At 35.3% G+C, this 26,894-nt stretch overlaps 2 protein-coding genes across 4 annotated transcripts; both read left to right on the top strand.

Annotated features, from left to right (window-relative positions):
* The first annotated feature begins 485 nt into the window (after positions 1–485).
* LOC107660593 (signal transducer and activator of transcription 4-like) lies at positions 486–21,027 on the top strand. Its single transcript, XM_016449939.1, has 25 exons — positions 486–840; positions 1,649–1,783; positions 1,990–2,125; positions 4,180–4,278; positions 4,571–4,663; positions 4,773–4,851; positions 4,992–5,077; positions 5,337–5,488; positions 6,172–6,330; positions 7,153–7,245; positions 7,365–7,424; positions 8,529–8,549; positions 8,776–8,866; positions 9,351–9,395; positions 9,620–9,703; positions 10,594–10,692; positions 10,832–10,967; positions 11,141–11,193; positions 11,281–11,375; positions 11,663–11,799; positions 12,680–12,871; positions 13,248–13,293; positions 13,429–13,531; positions 13,631–14,004; positions 21,018–21,027. Exons 2-24 carry the CDS (start codon positions 1,656–1,658, stop codon positions 13,643–13,645), a joined length of 2,202 nt encoding a protein of 733 aa, XP_016305425.1. The 5' UTR covers positions 486–840; positions 1,649–1,655; the 3' UTR covers positions 13,646–14,004; positions 21,018–21,027.
* Positions 17,314–26,046, top strand: LOC107660594 (signal transducer and activator of transcription 1-like). 3 transcript variants are annotated; one of them, XM_016449940.1, is made up of 23 exons: positions 17,314–17,410; positions 18,235–18,362; positions 18,485–18,629; positions 18,749–18,844; positions 18,928–19,017; positions 19,148–19,226; positions 19,372–19,466; positions 20,281–20,432; positions 20,707–20,865; positions 21,082–21,174; positions 21,290–21,349; positions 21,422–21,451; positions 21,807–21,897; positions 21,999–22,037; positions 22,115–22,198; positions 22,299–22,397; positions 22,485–22,620; positions 22,715–22,770; positions 23,067–23,161; positions 24,302–24,441; positions 24,540–24,728; positions 25,213–25,294; positions 25,379–26,046. In XM_016449940.1, exons 2-23 carry the CDS (start codon positions 18,235–18,237, stop codon positions 25,404–25,406), a joined length of 2,166 nt encoding a protein of 721 aa, XP_016305426.1. In that variant the 5' UTR covers positions 17,314–17,410; the 3' UTR covers positions 25,407–26,046. The 3 variants fall into 3 exon arrangements, with proteins under 3 accessions (XP_016305426.1, XP_016305427.1, XP_016305428.1); XM_016449941.1 differs by lacking the exons at positions 25,213–25,294; positions 25,379–26,046 and adding an exon at positions 25,054–25,138; XM_016449942.1 differs by lacking the exons at positions 17,314–17,410; positions 18,235–18,362; positions 18,485–18,629 and having other exon boundaries at positions 18,789–18,844; positions 18,913–19,017.
* The last annotated feature ends 848 nt before the right edge of the window (positions 26,047–26,894 follow it).

The raw sequence follows: 26,894 nt of genomic DNA, 5'->3' as shown, positions 1-26,894 counted from the left end.
AATGTCTTTATCATCACTTTTGATCAATTTAAAGCATCCTTGCTAAATAAAAGTATTAATTTCTATAATTTCTTTTCCAAAAAAAATTAAATTATACTGACTCTAAGCTTTTGAATGGTATAGTGTAAAATGTTGCAAAAGCTTTTTATTTCATATATATATATATATATAACATTTCTGTCCCCCTCACTTCTGAAAAGATGGCTACGCCCCTGTATATATATACATTTATTAAAAATGTTGTTCTATTTTTTCCGTTATGTACATAGACTTTTTTCAAGTTGCATTTTATAATACCAAGCTTCTTTTAATGATAAAGTGTATTAATTATGACTAGTAGGCTATGACTATAAATGCAGTCAGTGGTTTTGATACAAGTCTATTGAACAGCACCTTCCATTCTGAAGATGTGAGTCAGACTGAGGCAGTCAATATAAAATACCCTATGAACACACTTCGTGTCGTATCGTAGGTTATAGGGGAGTTCCCCTTGTGTTTTTTCTGCAGGGACGTTTCCGTGTTCGCGAAGTGCTCAACATTTCCTTGAAGAACCCAAACCCACCTGTTTACCCGTTCAGTCACGATCGCTGGATAAGATAGCTGTGGCATTCATGACCTAAAGGACTTCATTCATGAGAGGAAACGGGACCGTACAACCATCTCCAGACCTCTAGGAACATTTGAATTGCCTCTCGCCGGATCGGGTCTGCAGTCTGTGGGCAAGACTCTTGAGGAACTGCGTCTGGTTAAACGCGTGGCTGCTGGTTACTCTGAAAACATCAGGTTTAGCAGGTGCATTGTGTCAACTTCTCGGGAGTGTCATTCTCGTAAGAGCAGCAGGTAAACCTTTGGACCTTAGTTTCGCTTTTAAGCAAAGTTAAACAATTTACATTTGTATTCGAGTGGTTTGTTGAAGTTTGATTTATGGTTTGTTGTGATATTTATATGAAAGGTACTGTATGGTTAAAATATAGGGGAGACTGGGAAATTTTGTAACACGTTGTTGAGGCATTGTTGTTGTCCCATGTTTGTCTAATACGCATTCAAATAGTTTATAAACATTTTGTGCATGAATCTTATTTCACAATGAAGTTCACAATAGTGTGAGCAACATAACTTCAAAAGCATTTGACAGATGCTTTTATCAAAGGCAACATACACTGCATTCATGGTCAGTTGAGTTCATGCATTCCCTTGGAATTGAACCCATAACCTTGCTGTTGCTAGCGCCATACTCTACATTTAATTTAATGTTTGACATGTAGTAAACATATAAGAAATAATATAATTTGTAATAGCAAATAAACTGGGAACAACAAATACAAAATTACAGGCTAATACTGTATAATAATCTATTGTTTTTAGAATTATTAGTAGGGTTTTTTTTTTTTCCATGAAGAAATTGTTTTACAACCTCTACTGTCACCTCAAGGGGATGATGGTCTTGTTTGATAGTGGTTTCACATAGCAGCTTATTTCTAATTGGTTACACAAAAACACTCCCTGATCTCCCTAGGTTATTGTTGCCATTGCTTTGATATGGTTACAGTATACATAGTTTTCATGTATTTCATATATTGCACAACATTTTTATTCGTAGATTGCCTAAAGCAATTTCAAAAGATATGCATTGTATTTTTCTTCCCAGCACCACTATGAGTCAATGGAAACAAATCCAGCAACTGGATATTAAGTTCCTCGAACAGGTGGACTATTTTTATGATGACAACTTTCCAATGGAGCTGAGACAGGTGCTGGCCAACTGGATTGAAAGCCAGGACTGGTATGTGGTTGTTTTTTTACATACTGATCAGAAATTGTATTTTCAATGTTTATTAAATCACAATTTGAATTTCTGGCTTCAGGAAAACACAAAACAACCAGCCTAAAATACTCTGTTGTTGATAATATGAATTATGCATTTGCAACACAACTCTAATGCATAAGGGAATGCATCCTCCTGAAGCATTTTTGTCTTTATTGCCTCAGGGAAACAGCTTCAAACCATGAATCTATGGCTACGGTACTCTTCAACAACTTCCTAATTCAGCTTGAGAGGCAGTGTTCTCAGGAGCAGAACTTTCTTCACAGACACAACCTAAAGAGAATATTTCATCAGATACAGGTAACAGACGCACACTGCCCTCCTGTTATTTCCACACATTTGATGCATTCCTCAGTGTCAAATCCACACTGTAAAAAAACCTACAAATATTACTGAAGTACATTTTACAAGAAAATACTATTTCCGTCTTTACATTTCAAAATTCCACGTGGAATTCAATGTGTCACTTGCTGTAATTCATTTTGAAATTTGCTAGCAATTTCTGAGTAGAAATAGTTTCTACACCATATTTTTTTAGTGCATTTATCAAAAAAAATTTTTTGCACACTGTCTTATCAAAAGCATAGTTTCGTTTAGTGATGCCATGCCTGTTTTTACACATCTTCTCTAAAACGAGAACTGAGAGGAAAAGAAAGTGAACTTGTGAACGACCCTGTGACTATTTATTTAACAAATTTAACTTATTTTCTATAATCAGGAAATTAACTAATGGTCAGTATTGGGATTTACAGTAATAGCCATCAAGGTAATTACATAGAACCTCTGTTGTGATTCATAACTCTATGACAAAAATTATTTTAAGCGTGTATTCAGTTGTCTTGCTGTGGTTTTTGCTAACTTTTCAATGACTTCTGTGGAAACCGTCCTAACCAATATGTAGCACCTTAGGTCACTTATCTCACATAGAGTTTACCATATTTAGTAAGGAAGAATATTTATCAGCAGTCTATAAGCAATGGCTGACACTACTATAACATGCCATTTTGATGTGCTAGCTGTAGTTACAATAATGTGCATTCCTACAGTCTCGAAAATGTTTCTATAGTAGGTAGACAGCAAGAAAAAAAGAGTTCAGGATGTCTCAGAATCTAAATTCACTCACAAAAGCTGACTGGCAAAACTCTCAATGTCGGACTGCTGTACACATTTCTTTCTCTTATGCAGTATTTTTATGAGTGGGTGCTGTGGGGATTTCTCACTAGATAAATGTGAAAAAAACTTCCACAGAAGAATTAAATGTCGGGGGTTTCGCTTGGTTAAAAAATTACATCTGTCTGTAACTGGTGTTGTATGCCACCCCAAAAACAAAATGACAGAGCACGGTGTGGGGGAGACCATTTTTTATTTTTCCACGTAGACTGCATTTAGGACAGCTGCAAAAATTCTGTTTTTTTTTTTTTTGTGTGTGGAAATATCATTGTCAATATTGCTTTATGAGTGGGTGCTGTGGGGATTTCTCACTAGATAAATGTGAAAAAAACTTCCACAGAAGAATTAAATGTCGGGGGTTTCGCTTGGTTAAAAAATTACATCTGTCTGTAACTGGTGTTGTATGCCACCCCAAAAACAAAATGACAGAGCACGGTGTGGGGGAGACCATTTTTTATTTTTCCACGTAGACTGCATTTAGGACAGCTGCAAAAATTCTGTTTTTTTTTTTTTTGTGTGTTGAAATATCATTGTCAATATTGCATTAAAAAAAACCACCTACCTAGTCGAAACGCCCACAATATTTTGTCTAACAGAAAAGTTCAAATGAACTTAACAGATGATTGTTATTTTCCGTAACTTCTAACAAATATCATAAACCCCTGAACGAATATCAAAACCTCAATCTGCGAAGTGTGCACTTCAAGGAAAAATTCACTCAAAAATGAAAGTGCACTCTCCTAATGCCATATACTGTATATATGATTGTACAGTTTCATATCATATTTGTATAATCATTCTATGCTTTCAAAACAAACATGGGGCATTCAGACGTGTTGCATCAGGTTGGAACATTAATTATAACATAAAACGTCATTGTTTTTGCATCTCGCGACTAAATGTCATTGACATAAAACCTGCTACATATTAATGTTTGGATAAACTCCTTAATGGAAACAAACCAGATCTCAAAAACGTCATGCGTGAGATTTTAACCATCAACTGTTTCGTTTACATCAGTGGTTATTTGTTTGAACTTTCACTTTCCAAGGCTACTTCACTCCTTGTAATGCCACATTCCTCATGAAGCATGATTCCTGTAAATGGGGATACGTTTTTACTTGTCAGGAAAAGATTTCCCGGTCTCACATCAGTCAGTAAATGCTGTTGCGTCACTCTTTCAGGTAAAATACAAGGCGAATCCTCTGCACATGGCCGCTGTCATCTGTAACTGCCTGAGGGAAGAAAGACGCATCTTATCCACAGCCAGCATGCAGGAACAGGTACTGCCAAGACACGTGACAAACAGCATGCAAAAACCACATATACCCCATGCAACTATGTTGTTAACCAAGCTTTAAAGTTTTGCACTCACTTGATATTACAGTATACCAGTGTGGGATCCAAAAGGTGCTTCAATCTGGCCTAGTTAACATGGCCAATATTATAAATGTACTTATTCGATTTGTGACTTAGAATAATGCATATTTGATTAATGTTGTCATGTTTTAGATGTATACATTTACTTTACATTTAAATCTTCTGTTTTCCATGTTTCCATTTCATTAATGGCAGGGACCACTGGAGAAGTCAATGCAAAACTCAGCCTCCTTGGAGAAGCTGAAAGTTCTTGACAACAAAGTGGCAGTCATAAGAAGCAGCGTTCAGGTAAGTTACGTCCAGTATTGGTTTCAGTTATCACAGCCATGGGGGTTTAGATATATGAAAAAGTTCAGTGTGTGTGACATATGCCATTATTTCTACATGCTTTTATCAGATGCTGGACCAGGCTGTGAAGTATCTTGAGGACATGCAGGACGATTTTGACTTTCGCTACAAAACACTCCAACTTCGAGGTGAGCCAGTGTATGACCGTTGACATCTTCCAAAAATGCCACCCTCCTATTGTTTTATGACATAATAAAGCAAATAATACAATATGGGCATATAAGAGAGGATTTGTGATATGAAAACATCTTCCTCTGATATCCTGTAGATCCAGTTGAGAGAAACTCTTTAACCATGAAGCAAGAAGTCACTACACTTCAGGAAATACTGAACCGCCTGGATTTCAAAAGAAAGGCAAGTGTATCTCTACAATGATAGTACTCTTCACTTGTTTTACTTTACAGCCATTTCCTTTTCTTCTTGTTTGTCAAAGGTCTTGTTTACTTAGAATTACACTTTTTGAACCACCCTGGGAACTTCCTGCCTCAGACGGGTGGCTTTGAGTGGTTTTCACACATCTTTAGTACATTTCGCTCAGGTGTGTGATGCCACTATATAAGTGTTTTCTGGTCATTGTTAACCACTATGTTTGCACTTTGTTTTACCTTTGCAGGAGATTTTGTCAAAGATTGCAGATGTTATAAAGGAAATCGATACCCTGATCTCCTCCCAGCTCAACCCTGAGCTTAAGGAATGGAAACGGAGGCAACAGATCGCCTGCATTGGAGGACCGGTTCTAATAGGACTGGACCAGCTCCAGAACTGGTATAACCCTTTATAATATAAAGAAATAGAATTAAAAAAACGATACAATTTAAGTTATGCTGTTTAATATAGATTATTGTTTTAAATGTTGTCTGATAAGACTGTCGCAATGCACACAGCAAAGACAAGCAGGATAAAAAAAAAACGTGGGATGTACACTACTGTTCACAAGTTTGGGGCCAGTTTGATTTTTTTTAAAGAAATCAATACTTTTATTCAGCAATGATGCATTGAATTGTTCAAAAGTGACCGTAAAGACTTGTTACAAGTTCATCAAAGAATCCTAACAAATTTATCATGGTTTTCACAAAATAATAAGAAATGCTTCTTGAGCATCAAATTAGCATATTAAAATTATTTCTAAAGGATCACTGAAGACTGTAGTAATGGCTGCTGAAAGTACAGCTTTGGCATTACAGGAGTATATTACATTTGAATAAATATTATAAATTAAAATATAAAACACGTATTTTAAATTGTAATAATATTTCACAAAATCACTATTTTATTGTATTTTTGATCAAACAAATATCAGCCTTGGTGTGCATAAGAGACTTCTTTCAAAAACATTACAGACCCCAAACTTTTGGTGTATGTTGTTATGGTGTTTTTGTGGTTACTAAGAGATTGGTCTTGTTAAAATCTGAATCAAGCCTAATTTTCATGTGAAATCACTTTTACAGGTTTACCCTGACAGCCCAGAGTCTTTTCCAGATTAAAAGACAGCTAGACAAACTGGGTGAGCTGATCCTGAAAGTCACTTACGAGAGTGATCCAATCCCTCTCCAGAGACCTCAGATGGAGGAGCAAGTCAAATACCTCATCTACCACCTCATTAAAAGGTAACATTTAGATTTCATGTCCTTGGCAAACAATTAAAGGGTTAGTTCACCCAAAAATGAAAATTCTGTCATTAATTACTCACCCTCATGTCGTTTCAAACCCGTAAGACCTTCATTCATCTTCGGAACACAAATGAAGATATTTTTGATGGAATCTGAGAGCTGTCTGACCCTGCATAGACAGCAACGCAACTGAAATGTTCCCAAGTCCAGAAAGGTAAAATAATCCATGTGACATCAGGGGTTCAACCACAATTATACGAAGCTACGAGAATACTTTTTGTTCGCAAAAGAAAAAAAAAACGACTTTATTCAACAATTCGTCTCCTCCGCACTGTAGCGCCATTTTGGAGAATATCCGCGTCCAGCGGATATTCTCCAAAATGGCACCAGGGTGATGCGGAGTAGACTAATTGTTGAATAAAGTCGTTATTTTTTGTTCTTTTGCGCACAAAAAGTATTCTCATAGCTTCGTATAATTGCGGATGAACCCCTGATGTCACATGGATTATTTTACAGATCTCCTTGCTATGTTTCTGGACTTGGGAACATTTCAGTTGCGTTGCTGTCTATGCAGGGTCAGACAGCTCTCAGATTCCATCAAAAATATCTTAATTTGTGTTCCGAAGATGAATGAAGGTCTTACGGGTTTGAAACGACATGAGGGTGAGTAATTAATGACAGAATTTTCATTTTTGTGTGAACTATCCCTTTAAGGCAATTAGTGCCATAAATACATGAAACTCGATGAATGCAACACAATAGAAAGGCTGCGCTGGGTGACCAGGGAACCTGGATAATCTGTTTTGGTCATGTTTGCAGCTCCTTTGTGGTGGAGAAGGAGCCATGCATGCCTACACACCCTCAGAAACCTCTAATCATCAAAACACAGGTGCAGTTTACCACCAAGGTCAGGTATGAACCACAGCTTCCACCAAACTCCTCATGTAAACAAGTCTACTTTCACAAGGAGTTGACTGCCTTTAGTCCAACACAATTATTGCCCATTTAATTTCACTTTTTTTTCTTTTCAGATTACTGGTTAAATTACCTGAGGTGGATTATCAACTCAAAGTCAAGACAACATTTGATAAGTATGTTCCCCGAATTATGTCTACATTTTATCTTTGTAACCGGGGCCATTCATGTTATGCAATAAATTTGCAATAGTTACAATAATGTGCAATACATCAACCATTATTAAACTTTTAACTTATTAAAAAGAAATATTCTTGTGATGTAATATGAGGAAGCGTGTAAAGTTGTAAAGCAGACTTAATATATTACTGTTAAACCTTTTTATTTATAACTTGTTTGTATACAAATTTAAGAGTGGGGGATTGCTCAGTGGGGGATGATATTTAGTTTACAGAAGAGTGTCAATCTGAAGTTAATAGTAATATTTAAAAATAAATGTAATGTCTAGATATCATACATATTATTATTATTATTATTATTATTATTGTTGTTATTGTTGTTGTTGTTAGACAGAGGTAAACCAACTTATTCCAGAGTACACCACATAATATTCATCATAATATTTACTAATGTTGTTTTCCTACCACACATGATGTCACTTCCTGGAAGATGATGTCAATGAACTTGCTTTGTCCAAGTAAAATCTCAAATGCATTTCGATAAAGAGTAATTTATGATATATATATTGTTGTTATCTAATTTTCGTTAAATAAGTTTAAATCCAAGTTTTGACTGATGAATCTATGTTGAATCTATGTTGAGAAAAAAGTGATTTTACAGGAAAAATCTGTAAAAAACAAAGCAATATTCCCACAATAATATTCTTTGCTTACCTCATTTTGATACAAAAAAATAAAATAAATAAAAATAAACAAACAAACTTGAATATTTCTTAGACATTAATGCCGCATCCACTCAAACTAAATTTACAATAGTGAAATTATTAAAGATTAACGTTCTAAAATAATAATAATCTCTAATATGAATTCCATCTTTACAACTGTGAATATGTATTGTGGCATTTATGATAGGGACATGAAGACTATACACATGGAATGACCCAACTATAATTATGGCTATAATAATTAATATCGTTCTCACACTTACATGCAACTTTTTCTTTCATTGTTCAAAAGCCATGCAAGCAATGTTTGTATCACAGATGCATTTAGCCCAACATGACCATGTTTTTCTACTCTTTTCTATTTTTGTGTGTGCAGAGACCTTCCACCAGGCAAAGTGTGAGTGCACTGAACCTCAAACAGAAGAACCAACTTCCTGTTGTTTATTTAGGCCAAATCTCAATATGAGTTTTTCAGCTAAGTGTGTGGGGGAGGGGGACAGCAGTGTTTTACAAGCTGAGTTCTGTACATATTCTACATAGCGGGTTACTGTAATTTACAGTACAGTGGAAGTTGTGACTAACCAGAAAATATCAAAACTAAGATTACTGATATTTCCTTGTAGGAACAGACAGTTCTTCATCCCCACCAACAACACCAAAGTGATGGATGTTGAGGAGTCGACTGGATGTCTTTCTGTAGAGTTCAGGCATCTGGTACTTCACTCTGAATTCTAGCACATGAATCAAGACCAATACTGTTAATAAGGCTTTGGTGTTAAATATATTTAAATGACTTCACCCACTGTAGGAAAATTAATTAGTCATTATTTACTCACCCTTATGTTGCTCCAAACCCACATTCTGTTTTTTTTCTTCCATGGAACATAAAAGGAGACATTTTAAAGCTTATTTTTCCATACAAGGATAGTTGGTAGTAACCACAGCTCCAAAAAGTGAATAACTTCATCTGTTCCTCTCATAAAGTTACTCAATGTCAGAAGACTTGGAATATTTTACTATTTTGTGTGTGTGTGTGTGTCCTTTTTCCGAGTTTGACAACTGTGATAACTATGAACTGTTGTTAGAATGAGCTGTGTGAAAATGAACATGAGGTTGAGTAAATAATATTTTCACTCTTGGGTGCACTATCCCTTTTTAAGAGAGCGAAGATATTTTATGAAGTCTTTGTGTTTTGCAGCAGCTGAAAGAGAGAAAGTGTCCTACTGGAGGAAAAGGAAATGAGGTAAGACTGCATTATTTCTAATATTTACTTTATAAGTGTATCTCTTCCAGTGGGACACCTTACAAGGCCTACACCATGGCTCGAGCCTGGTTACATGATAGCATTTTTGCCATGTTGTTATTCAGTGTGGAATACATCATCTTGTCAACAGAGGGCAGCCTCACACAGTATATCCTTGATCTTGGCATTGAAGCGTAATAATATTGCGTCTCTCTCTATTGCAGGGTCCCCTGTCAGTAACAGAGGAGTTACACTCTCTCAATTTTGAGGCCATGCTGATGTTACAGGGCCTAGATATTGATCTTGAGGTATGTTTTACTGTCTATGTAATATATATATCAAATACTGTATACTATTGCCATATATAATCAAAAGCTTATTTAAAGCTTAATTGAAAATCTTATATATTTTTGTCTATATTTGTGTGTACGTACATAGACACACACACATATATATATCTATATATATATATATAATGTATATGCTCACCAAGACAGTATTTATTTGATGATCAAATACAGTAAGAACAGTAAGATTATGAAAGGCTATTACAGTTTAATTTAAAATATTTGTTTTCTATTTTAACATATCCTAAGATGTAATTTATTACTGTAATGTTAAAGCTGAATCTTCAGCATTATTACTCCAGTCTTCAGTGTCACATGAACCTCCAGAAATCATTCTAAAATGCTGATTTGGTATTGATTTCTTTTTACTAGCAATGCTGGAAATTGTTGTTGTAATATTTTTGTGGAAACTGTTATACATTTTTTTCGCTCAGGATTCTTTGAACAGAAAGTTCTAAAGAACACAATTTATTTGAAATTTTATAAGACATTATTTGATAATTCTTATAATTGTATAAGACATTATAAATCACTCTGGATACCTGATGAATAAAAGTTTTACATTTCTTTAAAAAATAAAATTAGTGTATAAAGTGTATAAATAAATGACATATTACATATATTATTCTTTTTCAATGTTGAGAAAATAATAATAATAATAATAATAATAATTAATTATTTAGTTAGACCAGCAATTAAAATTCAATTTTAGGACAGCTCTGTAATCATTTATATTGGAAATCACTGTGCTAATGTAATGCTTTTTTTTAAATAATGATTTTATTGATTTTTTTTTTTTTACATCACTTATAATACCACTCACTGAGTTTTGTATTTTTGTTCCTGTTCAGACTTGCTCCCTGCCACTGGTGGTCATCTCCAATGTCAGTCAGCTCCCAGGGGGCTGGGCCTCTGTCATGTGGTACAACCTGCTAACTGATGACCCCAAGGTGAGCTTCTGATGCAGATATACAAAGAATGGATGTCTAGCCTTACAGTATCTTGTTTATAAAATAACTAGATGTCATAGTTTTAATCAGGGGCAAGGCTGTACATAAAGTATTATTTGAACTTCTCTGACTTGTTTAGAACCTTGGATTCTTCAGTAACCCCTTGCGGGCAAGTTGGAGTCAACTCTCAGAGGTACTCAGCTGGCAGTTCTCAAGTTTTGCAGGACGAGGACTCAACAAAGAGCAACTTAACATGCTGGGAGATAAACTTCTGGGTATGTTTTCTATAAACTTGTTGGTTTATGTGACATTAAAGTAATTTTATGTCATTGTCTGCTGACTGTGTGGACTGTATTTCCCTAATGTTGTTCCATAAACATGCTGAAAGCCCAGTTTTTGTAAATGTGTTTTGGCTTCCATCTAAACAGTGTTTTAATTGTTTCTGAAGGTCAACACGCTTCTTATAATGACTGCCAAGTTTCTTGGTCCAAGTTCTGGAAGGTAATATTGAATAAATATTATATACTCTTGCTGTTTTCAAATTGTAACAATATAAATCCAATTAGTTTTTTTCCCTGTTGCTCTCAGGAAAACATTCCTGGCAAATCATTTAGTTTTTGGCTGTGGCTGGACTCGATCTTGGACCTTATCAAGAAGCATTTACTTCCTGTTTGGATTGATGGGTCAGTGGCCTTATTATGACATTCAGATGCATGATAAATAGATATAACACACATTAGCTCTGTTATTCTGATAAGCATGTAATGAATAACAAATACAACTACTGGATAGAATAGTCTTATCTTTGTGATGTTTTATCACTTTATCAGTATATTTATCAGTATAACAGTATATTTATAATGAGATTACTCTATCTGCTATGCTGAATAAAGTTTTTAGCTTGTTGCGATGCATTCTGCAGAAACCATTTTCTGCTTCTCAATGGATTCTGCTATTTTTTGTTTCTCAGCTACATAATGGGATTTGTGAGTAAAGAGATGGAACGTGCTTTACTGAAGGAGAAGGAGCCAGGGACATTCCTGCTACGCTTTAGTGAAAGTCACCTTGGAGGAATCACCTTCACCTGGGTTGAGCAGGATGAAAATGGTTTGTCTACAATATGTCATTATACTTTAAAGGAAAAGTTCACCCAACAATGAACATTTGCGGAAAATGTATTCACCCTCAGGCCATTCAAGATGTAGATGTGTTTGTTTTTCCATTGGAACAGATTTGAAGAAATTTAGCATCACTTGCTCACCAATGAATCCTATGCAGTGAATGGGTGCCGTCAGAATAAGAGTCCAAACAGCTGATAAAAACATCACAGTAATACACAAGTAATCCAAATGAAGTCCAGTTTTTATCAGCTGTTTGAACTCTCATTCTGACGGCACCCATTCACTGCAGAAATAAATGCTGAATTTATTCAAATCTGTTCTGATGAATAAACAAACTCATCTAGGTCTTGGATGGCCTGAGGGTGAGTAAATTTTAAATAAATGTTAATTTCTGGGTGAACTATTCCTTTAAGAATAACATTCCCAATACAGTATTTAATGTAGGAGACATTATGTTACAGGTGTGAAGCTGTAAAACAAAGATAACAACATAAGAATCCTAACCAGTTTTTCCATGCAGTGAACAGTGTTCTGTTTGCAAATCCACACAGGTTAATCAGTTACTGTAATTTCCACACTGAGACAATGTCTTGAATTTGCTGAGGGAAACTCCAGCCTGGAGATATTCCCAAATTTAGCAGATGCCCTTTATCCTTTTATAGATAAAATTTGTATTTCCTTATTTTCAGTGTGCAGTTGACAATGTAATTGTTCATATTAAATAATGCCTGAGGGGAAAAAGCTGTTCTTACAGTATGCCTGGCTGTTTTGGTGCTCAGTGCATTTTTTTTTTTTTTTTTTTGCATTGTCTTTATTGTATTAAATATGTTGTTAAATAATGTTAAGCACATGTATTCTGCCTGCAGGAGACCCAAAGTTCATCTCTGTAGAGCCGTACACGAAAAACCGTCTCAACGCCTTGCCCATTGCTGATATAATACGGGACTATAAGGTCATTGCAGATGGTGTTGTCCCAGAGAATCCTCTAAAGTTCCTTTATCCTGACATCCCGAAGGATGAGGCTTTTGGGAAACATTACAACAGCCAGCAAAACAAAGGTTAGATGTCTGCAAATGTATCTGATTTTTAATCATTTAGCTGTGTCCCATGATATTTTGTTTACAGCCCTGTTAATTTTTTAGCCTTTACAAAAACCTTATGAGTGAGCATGACCCGGGACTCTACTAAAACAGTTCACACTTCAACCCCACCAATGTTCAAACCAAAGCTACGCCCTTGACAGGAAGGGACGTACATAGTCACTTCCCATTATCTCAATGTTTACATATATCGTATTGTTGACTCTATTCATCATGCTCAACCATAATGTCGTCAAACTCATTGTAAGAAAAACGAATGTATCTCTATTAACAATACAAATTTTCTTAAGGTTAAGCACCTCTTTTCAGTGTTTTTTTTTTTTATCTTTCACAGTTTGTCCTTACATTCAGACACAGTTAGTTCCAATTTCCCATCGGAAGTGAGTATCTTAATTTCTTTCACAACAAGATTTAATTTTATAATTTGTTTCTTCTCTGTGTCTTCTCTTCTTCTCTGATTGTATGAACTGATTCTGATTTTTCTTCTTTCTTTCTTCAATGTCCTCAATTCTCAGTGGTCCAGTCCAAAATGCATGTTCCTCTCCTGAACCCCCCATGTCTCCTGGAATGTTTGAAATTATTACCCAGCACCTCAGCCCCTTTGAGTTTGAAAGCGCTGTAAGTAACATTTTAAACATCACTAATAAGCAGAGCTGATAAAGCATTATTCAGTCACCAGAAAATGACATGACACTTTTTTCCTTGTTCACATTGCAGATGAGTTCACCCTAGAAAGGGCAACAGCCCCATTTCGCTTGGTTCCAAGATTATGGATGGGTTCAAAGATTTTCATCTCTTTATTTTGGCTTCTTTTGCTGTTCTTCACTTTTCTGGCTCTATGCCACTATAATGCATCATGTCTCTATTTTCATTTGCAGAGTGTATATTCAAAAATACTGTCAATATAAAAATGCATCGGATGTATTATTAATGTCATAATTCTACATTCCAACAATTTATAAATGCAATATATGACTTGTCTCATCTACCTGTAAAATTCAGATTTGCCCAAACCTTAATCTGCCTTAATGTTATTCTCATTTTTATGTATATATTATGACAAGCATTTTTTTTTAATAAAGAATTTTATGGTTCAGCTATGGTATTATTATTAGTAGTAGAAGTAATAGTAGTAATAATGTGCACTCTTAAAATAGAATGCAGCATCCTGGCACAATGACAAGGAATTGTGGTTGTTCACATTATGAGATTGGAAATGTTGTTGAGTGGGCTGCAGCCTGCATGCTGCAAGTAACATGGGAAAGGCTTTCACCCACATTCTTCCTGTCAGCATATGTGAGGTGTTTGCGCCGTAGAATCCAGTAATTTAGAGCTAGAAGTAGGAATCTAACCATGTTTTTCTTTATCATATGTAGATATTATCCTTTATAAACAGAAAACTTCCATTAAAGTCTGTGACTAGATGCACTATGAGCCTGCAATATGCTTTGTCAATTAAACATCAATTTTTAGACATTTTTAAAAACACTTTTACACTTCACTTCATGTTTTTGAGTTGCAAATATGACATGCAAAATATGACGTTAAGTCTTTTGCATTTCTGCAACTAAATATGCTAACAAGTTGATATCTACGTCATTCGCTTTGGTTTGGCATACTGGCGTGGGGGAAAAATACTGATGTCTATAAAATGTCATCAAACAAAACAGTTGGCAGGACTATGAATCATAAGTGAATCATAAGTTGATCATAACTTAAGTTGAAATGAGTTTCGTTTCTGTAACAATCTAAACAATAGTATGCAATACATTTTCATGTCCCTGACATATGTCTTAATATACTGGATAAAATATTAACTTCACTGTTTAAAAGGTAGTAATCATTTTAATTTTATATCAATATAATAAAGTGATAGTTCATCCAAAATGTATTGTTGTCAAGTCAAGTCTGCTTTATTGTCAATTCTTCCACATGTACAGTACATACATACAGAGAATTGAAATTGCGTTACACTCGGACCCTTGGTGCATACAGATAACACTAACAGTAGAGCATAAAAATACAGATAGATACAGATTAAATATAAATACAACTATACAAATACACAAATAAGGTAAAATGTAAAAAAATATATAAAGCAGCACAAGGCACATGGCAGATAGAGTGCAAACCAGTGAAGTAAACAAACAGTGCAGATATAATGATTTGTAGTGACTTATTCAGACTGATTAAAGTGACAAAGCTCAGAGAGTTCTTTATTTAAACTGTCAGAAGAGGTAGTTGAATGAGGTCAGTTCAGTGCTGAATGAGGTAGTGAGCAGACCAATGCTGCACAAAGTGACTGGTGCAGGTCCCAGTGTGTTAGTGGGAGGGGGGAGTGGAAGGACCTGGGGATGTGGGAGCTGGGGGGGGGTCTGAGGTTCAGAGTTCAGTGGTGCATGGGGCAAAAGAGGGGAGGAAGGGCAAGGTCGGGAGGGAGTTCAGCTTCCTGACAGCCTGATGGATGAAGCTGTCCTTCAGTCTGCTGGTCCTGGCCTGAAGACTCCGCAGTCTCCTCCCTGATGGCAGCAGACTAAAGAAGCTGTGTGTCGGGTGGGTGGGATCACCTGCAATGCAGAGGGCTTTGCGGGTGAGTCGGGTTCCATAAATGTCCTGGAGGGAGGGGAGAGAGACACCAACGATTTTCTCAGCTGCTCTCACTATGCGTTGAAATGACTTGCGGCAGGACGCTTTGCAGGCACCATACCACACAGTGATGCAGCTCGTCAGAACGCTCTCGATGGTGCCTCTGTAGAAGGTGCACATGGGGGCCAGGGCTCTGTTATTTAGACATTTTCAACGAAACAGTTGGCGGTAGCCATTGACTCGCATATCATGGGGAAAAAATACTGGGAGTCGATGGCTACCGTCAACTGGTTAGGAATAAGCCAGTAGAACACAAGTTCAACACTGTTTAGCAATAAAAAAAAAACAATGAAGCACAAATGATAGTTTATCTAACATCATTTTACTTATTAGTATTGTGGATCATCAAAGGTCAGCAGCAAAGACATTGGTTAATAAAATGGGATTAAATACATAAAGGATATTTGTGTTATTTAACATTTAATTATAGTTTGCGTCACATTCTGAGTTTGCATTTCACTGTTATAATTCATTTTGATTAATCTTGAATCTGTTTTTTTTTGTGTGTGAGATGAATTAATGCATGTTCACATTTAGTCTAGAACTACAGTAACATGTTTACACAGTGCCAGGATAGGAGACTTGTCAGTCAAAAAATGGGAAAACAAAGTACCTTGCGTTACTTATTTGAAAAAGTAACTTAAAAACGAATGCGTTACTTAGTTACTTGAAAAAAAGTAATCTATTTACGTAACTCGCGTTACTTTACCCCCAACAGTTTCTTAAATCCTAAATTTCATTCGGTTTGTCTTTTATAATATCGCCTTAACTAACAAAAATCGGGAACTGGCTTAGAAAACCCTTAGTGGTTATTCTAGCTAAAGTTTTTTTTTTTTTTTTGCTTACGGGAATTGTTGCAATCTGGCCCAGTTCCTTAATGACATTATCCTCCAGGAAGTGACATCATTTTGGTGGGTAAACAACAGCGTAAACATCAGCAAATATTTGCAAAGGATTTTGTGACGTAAGAAGGATTGTTTCACTATAAACCTGCATCTGGTTTCCCCCTTTATAGAACCACTTCCTTAAATTACAACACGAGCATTCATTCATTCAACGTTTTTCAACAAATTCACAAGAAGAATGACTCATATCTCATGATAAAATCATTTTAATGTACGTTAAACGGGTGTCGTATCTATTTCTATCCGTTTGTGCCTCTACATTTAAAACAAAGCACATGGACAACCAATGGGTCTCCTTAAAATATCCAGTGGCGTGTAGTAAAATAATAGGGAATTGACGTAAATCCAAGTTTCGTTTCTCCGTTTAGGTCTCGCTTTCTCAGAAAACGCGTGCTTGCCCGGTGGCTGTGCCTTCAGTTTCACAACCCCCCCTCCCCCAAACAGAGGATCAGCGTGATCCACATAAGGTCAGTGATGCATCAGAGCTGTCTATTCCTTTTTCTTTTAAGATAATAATCAGTGCTTCTTAGATGATTATGAACGGCTTTTATCTAATTATCAAACTTAATGTAATAATAGTCTAGTGATTCGCTAAGTTTCTGTTTTCACATCAGTTCCTATTCCGTGATCAGCGTGACAGTAGAGGGAGGGCTGCGCTTGCCGAGAACAGCCATTCGCTAAAGGTGCGCGGCTTAGCGTACGCACTAGAACATGATTGGTTTTTATCGCTGGTGTATTTGCATATGGTAATTAGATCATTCCGATTGGCCTACAGTGCCGATGGGGGCTGTAACCTGCGTCAATATTTCATATTTTACCATTATGGGGTCACTGAAGAGAATATAAGTCTGAAGCAGACACAGTTTAGTCTACTTGTATCTTGTGTATTGTTGCTTAGCCTGAGATATACTGCTTTTGTGCCTTGACCCAACTTCTATGTTGAAAGGTAATTTTCTGCTATGTTATCTAAGCGTTCGTTCTTTTTGTAAAGGCTGTGGGAAATTGACTAATTTAATGTAATAATATGTAAAGCAGTTTGCTCTGTTTATAATGCAATGAAACCTAAGTAGAAGACATGGTAGTCTATACAATTTTTAATTTTTTACATACAGCTTAAAAAAGAACGGATGTGTTAAATATTAACTGCATAGAACAGAAGCATTTAATCAGTCTCTAAAATTATATTTTGCTCTGCCATAAGGTGCGGTCATATATATACTACAGTTTTCGTTCCATTGATTTCCATTCATACTTGCGAATACGGGAAAGCAAACTTGTGCAAAAAAAGTCTCTCATTTCGCTGCCTTCAAAAGTTCCATATCGGTCAACTATGACCTGAAGAAAGAATCAGTGCAAATGAATACAAGGGTTTGATGACCCTTACTCCCATGCATACAAAACTGTCTTTTTAAGAGTGGAATCTATGAGTAGCCTAACTGTCTAAAGCCTAAAACAGTCTAAATTGAAGTCTAGCGTGACCGTGGTCAGTGACTTTAAAGGATGAGCACAGCACTCTTAATAATTGTTGTTATTAAAATATTACAATTTTATTATTTTTTTAAAGTGTGATAAATTATTAAATATTAATACATTTGTGCCTTTTTCTAACACATTTTATTATAGTAACTATTATTATTGGCTTAATGCCAAATGTTAACACAACTGCACATAAACAAGGTACTATGTGACATATTTATTAAACACAGGCAGGATGTTGCAAGTAAACGCTCTTGCACTATTTCATATGCGATTATGCTTTTATGTTTTCAGATGACACTCTGGAGCCAGCTGCAGCTGCTGGACTCTCTGTATTTAGAGCAAGTGGACCAGCTTTACGATGAGGCTTTTCCAATGGAGATCCGACAGTATCTCAGTCAATGGATTGAGAGTCACGACTGGTGAGAATTGTTTTAATTTAATGCTTCATTTTTAGTTATTGAATTTATTATCCAGTTGCAAATTTGAATTTCAGTATCATGAATTGCTGCAAATCATATCTTTGACACATTGTTGGTTGCAGGGAATCAGTTGCAAGTAACGTATCTTTGGCAACCCTGCGCTTCCATGAACTCCTAAACCAACTGGATGAGCACTACAGCCGTCTCAACCTAGGAAACAACTTCCTTTTACAGCATAATATACGCAAAATTAAGCGTAACCTACAGGTGCAATTTTTATATTGTTTTTCTTACAATATTACATTCAATATACATTAATAATATAATTGATTTCATTATTCTAAAATAAAATGGCCGAGCTAATGTAAATAATTGTCTCACATTAGGAGCACTTCCAGGAGGATCCTGTTCACATGGCTATGATCATAGCTAGCACTTTGAATGAAGAAAGAAAGATACTGGAAAATGCACTTAGAACTCAAGTAAGGCTTTTAGTCTTGCATTACAGCTGTCATTTCAAACCTGCACATGTGTTTATCATTCATCTTAGTAAATTTGCTTTTAGGGTAAAGGTGGCTCATCACAGGGGAGTATCACGATGGAACAGCAAAATGAGTTGGGCAATAAAGTCAACAATTTGAAAACGAGTGTGCAGGTAAACCATCTCAGTGAATAATGACATGGTTTTGGGTCTTTACCACAAAAAACGCTTTAAATGACACCGGTTTACAAGTAAAAACATTGTTTCAAAAAGCTGCACTTGTGGAATATTTATTTGCTTCTAGGAAATAGAACAGGACATTCAGGTTCTGGAGGATGTGCAAGATGAGTACGACTTCAAGAGAAATACTTTGCAGAGTCGAGGTAACAGTAGATACATTTTTAGCATTTCGCTCCTGGTATTAACTCATACTTTGTGATATATTTGGTTAGATCAATGTTTTGAACATAAACAGTATGAATTTACACGAATGAGAAATGGTATGGATTTGTATTTTTATATTTTCAGTGGAAGTTGAAATGAATGGCCAGATAACAAAAGAGATCCAGCAGGAGGAAATGGCAATTAGACAAATGTTTGTTGGGCTGAGCATGAAAAGAGAGGTAGGTCAAGATTTCAGTAATATATCTCTACATATATTTAGCTGAAAGATTGAGCTCAGGAATGTTCACATCTGTAGGAATGTGCAACTAAAGTCTGCATTAAACCGAAGTTGCGATAGTCTTTTCTTTTCTATTGTGACGTTAATCTAAGCATCCAAGGATAACACAACAAAAAGTGTAACGAGACCAAAGGCCGTTTTTTTTTTTTTGTTTATTTGAATAGCTGTATATGCTGAATAAATTGCTTTTGTGGGAGAACAGCTTTTCAAACAGCTAATCTTCAACATGTTTGACATCAAACATTCATTTCGGATCAGTCTGTTTTTAGAGATTATATCAATAAAAGTGCTGTTTTATAAGAGAAGTCATGTACTACAGGTAGGATTCAGTTCATGGTATTTCTCAATCTTTTCTATGGTATCTGTAAAAACTGATTGACTGTCGCACAGCTGACTTCAAGGCTGTAATGTGATTATCAAGTTGGTGTTAAGCTTTCTCCAATGGTAGATTCGCGGACTTTGGTGCCTCTCAATAATAAGACCATCTCTGGCTTCTCAAACTAGAACAGATGTAGGGCGGGACTTGATTTTATCCATCGAGAATTGATTGGATCGTTTGATCGTTCCCACCCTTACACCAGTAAACGTGTCATCTGAGAAGAGAGATGTCATGTGCAAGAGGGAGGGGAAGTTATTTTGATTACAAAGACACATGAATATAAAAAAATGTCAGTGTTGATTTTAATGTGACTTTAATGTTGCAGTTTTCTTCAGTATCATATTTTTTCTTAAATATAGCATATATATGTGTACAGGTGGTGATAAAAGAAATCGCTAATGCACTGACTCTAGCCGAGCAGATCCAGCTCACACTCATATCAGAAGAGTTACCTGAGTGGAAGAAGAGACAGCAGATGGCTTGTATCGGCGGGCCGCCCAATGCCTGTCTGGACCAACTGCAGAGCTGGTGAGAACCTCTAGGGGGCGCTTCAAGTGACCTGGAAACAAAATAATGACCAAATAAAATATTTGATATCTAAATAATTTTATATTATTTAATTAGAAATAAAATCCTTGAAATTACAAGTTGTTCCATAAGGCTATTAATAAAAGTATTTCTATATCCGACGTGGTTTCAAACTGGAGCTGATAAGCTCATATTGTCCTTTATTTTGTTTGGTGCTGTCCGTGGTACTGATATATTATTTTTATAATTAGCTAATACATGAATTGTGATCCAGGTTCACAGTGGTGGCAGAGTGCTTTCAACAGATCCGTCAGCAGCTGAAGAAAGTTCAGGAACTGGTGCAGAAATTCACATACAACAAAGACCCCCTCACTCTGGGCAAGAGCCAGCTAGATGACCAGGCCCTTGCACTCTTCAAAAACCTTATATTAAAGTAATATGAGATACTTTATCCATTCATACATTTCTGTGTTTTTATATGTAGAGCACAAGCTGTAGAAAAAATAACATATGGGTATTGATGGGAGGATTTGTGGGCTTAAAGGTTCACAGGGGAATTTGAATATATTTTGTGATACAAAATAGAAGATACACTTCTGAAAGATTCTAGTCTTGAACAGGATGGCAGAGGTTGTAATATGTCTTTCAGTTCTCTTGTGGTGGAGAGACAGCCTTGTATGCCGACACATCCTCAGAGACCCTTGGTGATAAAAACAGGAGTTCAGTTCACAGTCAAGATCAGGTGGGTTTCTTTGAAGTTACTGTCGACAACACTGTGCTGTCCCTTATTTTAATTGATGGTAAATGTCTGAGAAAAGCCTTTAATTTCAGTGATGTCGATGTGTATTATTTTGTAGATCACTAGTCAAACTCCCTGAACTGAACTGTCAACTCAAAGTAAAAGTCTCTATTGACAAGTAAGCAAAACCTCTCTATCTATCTATCTATCTATCTATGTATTCATACAGTAATTTGTTTTTCTTCTGTAGAGATTTAACAGAGAAAGACACAATAAAAGGGTACGTAACATATTACGAAGAAACTCATAACACAAGTGTGATTTATTACTATAATGTGATGTTTGGAATGAGCCAATGCATATAGATACATAGCACAACAACCACAAAAATGTCTGCATTTGACAAAAGTCCAAACCTGCAACAATATTACTAACTGTATTGTATAGTCCTGCACAGTGATTATTATAATAATCAGAAGATAAGCTTGAAATGCAAAATGTAAACCCTAATTATTAAATTATTCTGTTTTGTTGTAAATAAACAAATTTATTATTTATCAAGAACCACCATCAGCATTTGTATGCATGCCGTCAAAGCTCAAATAATCCAAATCTTCTGTTCTCTGATGTCCTAGATGTAGGAAATTCAACATTTTAGGAACATTTTCTAAAGTTATGAACTTAGAGGAATCCAGTGGATGTCTAGCAGCTGAATTTCGTCATTTGGTAAGATGTGAAAAACAAACATATTACTGCTAATAATAAATACAATATAATGTCTAACTGAACGTTTATTGTTGATCTTTCTTTCCCTCTGATTACCACAGCAATTAAAAGAGATGAAAAGTAACAACAGAACCAATGAGGTAGGCCAAAAAACACATACAGTGATGTCAAATAAAATGAAGTGAAGGAATTGCTGATGTTTTTCCCTTTTTATTAGACTCCTCTCATCATTTCTGAGGAGCTGCACATACTTAACTTTGAAACTCAACTCATTCAGCCAGAACTGTGTGTTGATTTATCGGTAAAGTACTCTGAAATGTAGCTACCTATTGTGACATATCAACTGTAGAGTAGATCAGACAAGTAATTCTGACCAGACCTGTTTTTTTGTTATTAAACAGATCACATCACTTCCTATTGTGGTGATCTCCCATGTGAATCAGTTACCTAGTGCCTGGGGCTCCATCTTATGGTACAACATGCTCTGCTGTGAACCCCACGTACGGCCATTTCCCCTCATCAATGTTTTTGTCTTCTATTGAGGTTTACATTTTGACTATTGCTGTCTATTTCTCTCTCTCTCTCAGAATCTGTCGTTCTTCTTGAATCCTCCACCTGTGAAATGGGGGCAGCTTTCAAAGGTCTTAAGCTGGCAGTTTTCTTCTGCCACTAAACGAGCGCTGAACTCTGAGCAGCTGAGAACGCTGGCCGAAAAAGTTCTTAGTGAGTTTATATGTGCTTTATTTTACCTCTTGAAATGGGAGTAAATGCTCATATAGTTCCAATACATAGCACTACATTTTGTATCTGTTTTCAGGTCATGAAGCACAAGGTGACCCTGAAGGTCTCATCCATTGGAATACATTTTGTAAGGTGAGTTTATAGAAACAGTTCAAACAAAAGCAAGAACGTTACTTTCGTTTTCTTTAACATTTTGTTTGTTCCTCTGCTGTCACCACATGATTTACTGCTAAACCAAAACTTAGTGAGACCACAAAGAACAGCTGTGCTTTCAGAACTCGAAACTAACTGAATATATGTTATATTATTTTAATTTTAAAGGGAAGTGCAATAAATATCATCACATCAACATTGATGAAGCAATGCCATGCCAATACTTTAGCTGATAAAATGGAAGCAGAGTAAATAACTTGTGTGTTTTCACCTAGATGTCTCCTAATGAGAGGGGTGTACCATTCTGGCTGTGGATAGATGGAATTCTGGATCTTATTAAAAGACACCTGCTCAATATCTGGAATGATGGGTAAGAGTTCCATCATTACAGACAATGAAACAAATACAGTACCATCTAGGGCTGGAACAATCAGTCTTCTATATATAAGAATCCATTCCATTTTAGATGTGCACAATCAGCCAATATTTATTATTATTGTAGATTTTTTAAAGTCCTAGAATTCTAAAATATATGAAGAGTTCAGATGCAAAGGCCTCTAAGTGCCGTCTGAAATTTTCATCAAAAATAAGCATTTTGATCAGGCTCCTATGTTTAGGTTCAGTAGTTTTACATTTACATTACATTACAGACACTTTTATCCAAAGTGACTTACAGATGAGGACAATGGAAGCAAAAGAGCAATGATACGCAAGTGCTATGACAAGTCTGTTAGCTTAACACAGTACACGTAGCAAGTTTTTTTTAAATTATATAATAAATAAAAAGAAAACCGATACAATAGAAAAAGAATAGAGCAAGCTAGTGTTATCGAGGCTTTTTTTGCTTTTTGTTTGTATAATAAATATTGTATAATAAATAAAAAAATTATTATATAATAAATAAAAAACAGATAGAATACAAATAAGTTAGAATAGAGAGTGAAAACAATAGAATTAGAATAGAGAGTGCTAGAGTTATAGGGTCAAATAAAGTTTTTTTTATTTATTAGAAATAATTGTACTCAAATGGCAATGTATAGGTCCTTTTCTATGCAATTAAAGTGAAATAACTGAACATAAATGTAAGAGCCTAATAAAAATGCTCATTTTAGAAGACATTTTCAGACGGCACTTAGAGGATTTTGCATCTAAACTCTTCATATATATATATATAATCTTTAATATCATTTTAAAAATATTTTTTTTCTGTAATTTTATTTTGAGATTAACAGATTTACAAATTACAATTTGAAAGTCAACATGAAATCATCATCAAGAAAATAAAATAAAGTCCCATCCTACTTGTTTCTTTTGAAAATCTGATTTCACACAAAAACATAAGATGCTGCTTTAAGTCAACTAACCCGAAACAGCATGATAGTATGCCAACATCTCCATTTTCTAAAGCTATATTCCAATTTATAGTACTGTAACTGCCATGAACATAGAAGTTTCTTTGACATTGTTATCCAGTCCAATTTTATCTTTTTTTTTTTTCACATATATACAGGTATATTATAGGGTTTTTGAGTAAAGAGCGAGAGAAGGCTTTGTTGAGCGACAAACTCCCGGGCACTTTCCTTCTGCGCTTCAGTGAATCCTGTCGAGACGGAGGAATCACCATCACATGGGTGGAGTATTCACAGGACGGTGTGTGCTGGTTTGAATTGGAGTATTTTATCATTTATTTATTTATATATCTGTCTTCCAGTCTTTTAATATACGTGAATGAATGTCATCAAATACAGGTGAACCTAAGACACATTCAGTGAAGCCCTACACTAAATCAGATCTGGCGTCGATTTCCTTGCCTAACGTCATCCGTGACTACACCCTCACTGCTGCACAGAAGATTCCGGTGAACCCCCTCGTCTACCTTTACCCAGACATCCCAAAAGAAGACGCCTTTGGTCGCTACTATATCAACTCTTCTGATGGTAGATATTCTTTATTTAACCATTCATTAATTCAAAAAAAAAAAGAAGGCAAGATAAGAGTGTAAAACTGAAACAACAGATGTCAATAGCCTGCTACATAAGATTACGATGCAGATCTTAAGGGTACAACATCACAAAATAAATACACTGTATGTATTTTAATATATTATAGTACATTTTTCTTCTAAATGTGTATATATACATACAGTATATGGTGATGTCATTGCATTAAATAACAACATGTTGAACCAAGTGCCATTTCTTTTTTCTCTTTTCCAAGCAAAATGGTTGTCAAACCTAACAAATTTCTATTTTGTCATGGTAGAAAACAATACTACTGTTCACAAAGACTATTTGGGGACTTTGCTGTTGTAAAATGTTAGTGGAACATCCTCAAAAACTTTTTTAACAGTATGTTAGAGAGCATGCCTGTGTGTGTTGTCAATATCGACATGCCTTACATTACTGATCTTTTATCCCTCAGATACAGAAGAGATGGAGATAGACAAACCTAAGTCATATATCAGGCCATATATAGGCAGGCGCATAATTTCTGTGTCAGATGAGTAAGTTATTACTTTTCTTTTTTTCTACTTCATATATTTCTGTTACTGAAAAACAATATTCATGTCTTATTTATCTGTTTTTAGACCTTTTTCAAGACCCTGTAAGTGTTAGAGCACCTCAAGGCAAAACTGATATGAGGAACGTTTCTCCACCAATGCATCTAAATGTAATGCAGAGCTTTTTTTATGGAGGAAAATGAATCTGTTTCTAGAAGTATTGTATCTGGCACACAGATATCTATAATGAATAATGGAAACAAATGGTGATGCCCTTTTCTCTATATAAGGATCTACTACATTTATTCTCTACTTGTGTGAAGAAGAGGAGCCATTTTCTTCAGTCAAATTATAGAATACATTTAAAACAGTGTAATCCTGTTCTTTTTGTTTGTTTGTTTGTTTGTATAAAAATGTGAACATATTATAAAGAATGGATTTGAATTTTCTGTGTACCAGTCACTCAGATAAAGATACTGTCGAAATGGATATATATATGTTTCTGTGAAGACATTTGTTTGTGAAAAGGACATTCTTCTCCATCTTGTGAAGCACTTATTTATTTTTTGCACATTAAAATATCTTTACATACAATTGTCTTATGCACATGTACACACACAACAGCAAGATACAGTCTAACAGAAATAAACAACAACCTACCTTCAGTCAGAAATACTGCTACAGATCCAAGCCAGGTCAATTAGGCAATGTTACATACTGTTATGTGAAGTAAAAATAAAGACTATTAAATGGTTTATATTCATGTATTACGCATTTTTTTTTAACAGCAGTTTCACTTTTTCATCCATTTTTTTCTCCAGATGGAAATCTTTATGAAGCTTAAAGGGATAGTTCACCCAAAAATGAAAATTTGATGTGTATCTGCTTACCCCCAGGGCATCCAAGATGTAGGTGACTTTGTTTCTTCAGTAGAACACAAACGGAGATTTTTAACTCAAACCGTTGCAGTCAGTCAGTCTTATAATGGAAGTGAATGGGAATCACGGCTTTGAGAGTCAAAAAAACATACACAAACAAAACCAAATTAAATCCTGCGGCTCTCACCTATCTAAACCCACCTATCTCTCAAATGGACATTGACACTCCTAACTTAGATTGTATATAGAGTGAACCTACATCTTGGATGCCCTGGGGGTAAGCAGATAAACATCAAATTTTCATTTTTGGGTGAACTGTCCCTTTAAAGATAAAGTGTGTAAATCTAGCATCAAACAGGAGAGCAAAAATAAATAATGATTGTTTCCAAACATACCAAAAGCCTCAGGCAGCATTTTTAATTCTTTAGGTGTTTTTATTACTTATTATTTTCAATATTATTAAAGATTTTATAATTACATTTCATAATCCGTGCACTGAATATTCATTTTTAAATGCAATGCATTTACAAGCTTAACTTTGAATGAAGAATTTCTTAACACTTAAAATGTGTCAAAGGAAAATTAATAATGGTTTACATTAAAGGGGTCATATGATGCTATTTTAAAGATCATTATTTTGTATATTTGGTGTAACAGAATATGATGACATGCTTTAATGTTAAAAAAAAACATTATTTTTCAAATACTGTACATTATTGTAGGTA

This window comes from Sinocyclocheilus anshuiensis, unplaced genomic scaffold (assembly GCF_001515605.1).
Source record: "Sinocyclocheilus anshuiensis isolate Anshui unplaced genomic scaffold, SAMN03320099.WGS_v1.1 scaffold627, whole genome shotgun sequence".
NCBI classification, from domain to species: Eukaryota; Metazoa; Chordata; class Actinopteri; order Cypriniformes; family Cyprinidae; genus Sinocyclocheilus; species Sinocyclocheilus anshuiensis.
The sequence above is the reverse complement of the archived record's forward strand: the minus strand, read 5'-3'. Positions and strand labels throughout refer to the sequence as shown.

Coding starts and splice junctions, on each gene's coding strand:
- LOC107660593 (XM_016449939.1), top strand. CDS start 1,656: ATGAGTCAATGGAAACAAATCCAGCAACTGGATATTAAGTTCCTCGAA. Junction 4,279..4,570: donor CAGCCAGCATGCAGGAACAG/GTACTGCCAAGA, acceptor CATTAATGGCAG/GGACCACTGGAGAAGTCAAT. Junction 13,294..13,428: donor GTTCCAATTTCCCATCGGAA/GTGAGTATCTTA, acceptor CTCAATTCTCAG/TGGTCCAGTCCAAAATGCAT.
- LOC107660594 (XM_016449940.1), top strand. CDS start 18,235: ATGACACTCTGGAGCCAGCTGCAGCTGCTGGACTCTCTGTATTTAGAG. Junction 21,452..21,806: donor GAGAAAGACACAATAAAAGG/GTACGTAACATA, acceptor CTGATGTCCTAG/ATGTAGGAAATTCAACATTT. Junction 22,771..23,066: donor ATTGGAATACATTTTGTAAG/GTGAGTTTATAG, acceptor GTTTTCACCTAG/ATGTCTCCTAATGAGAGGGG.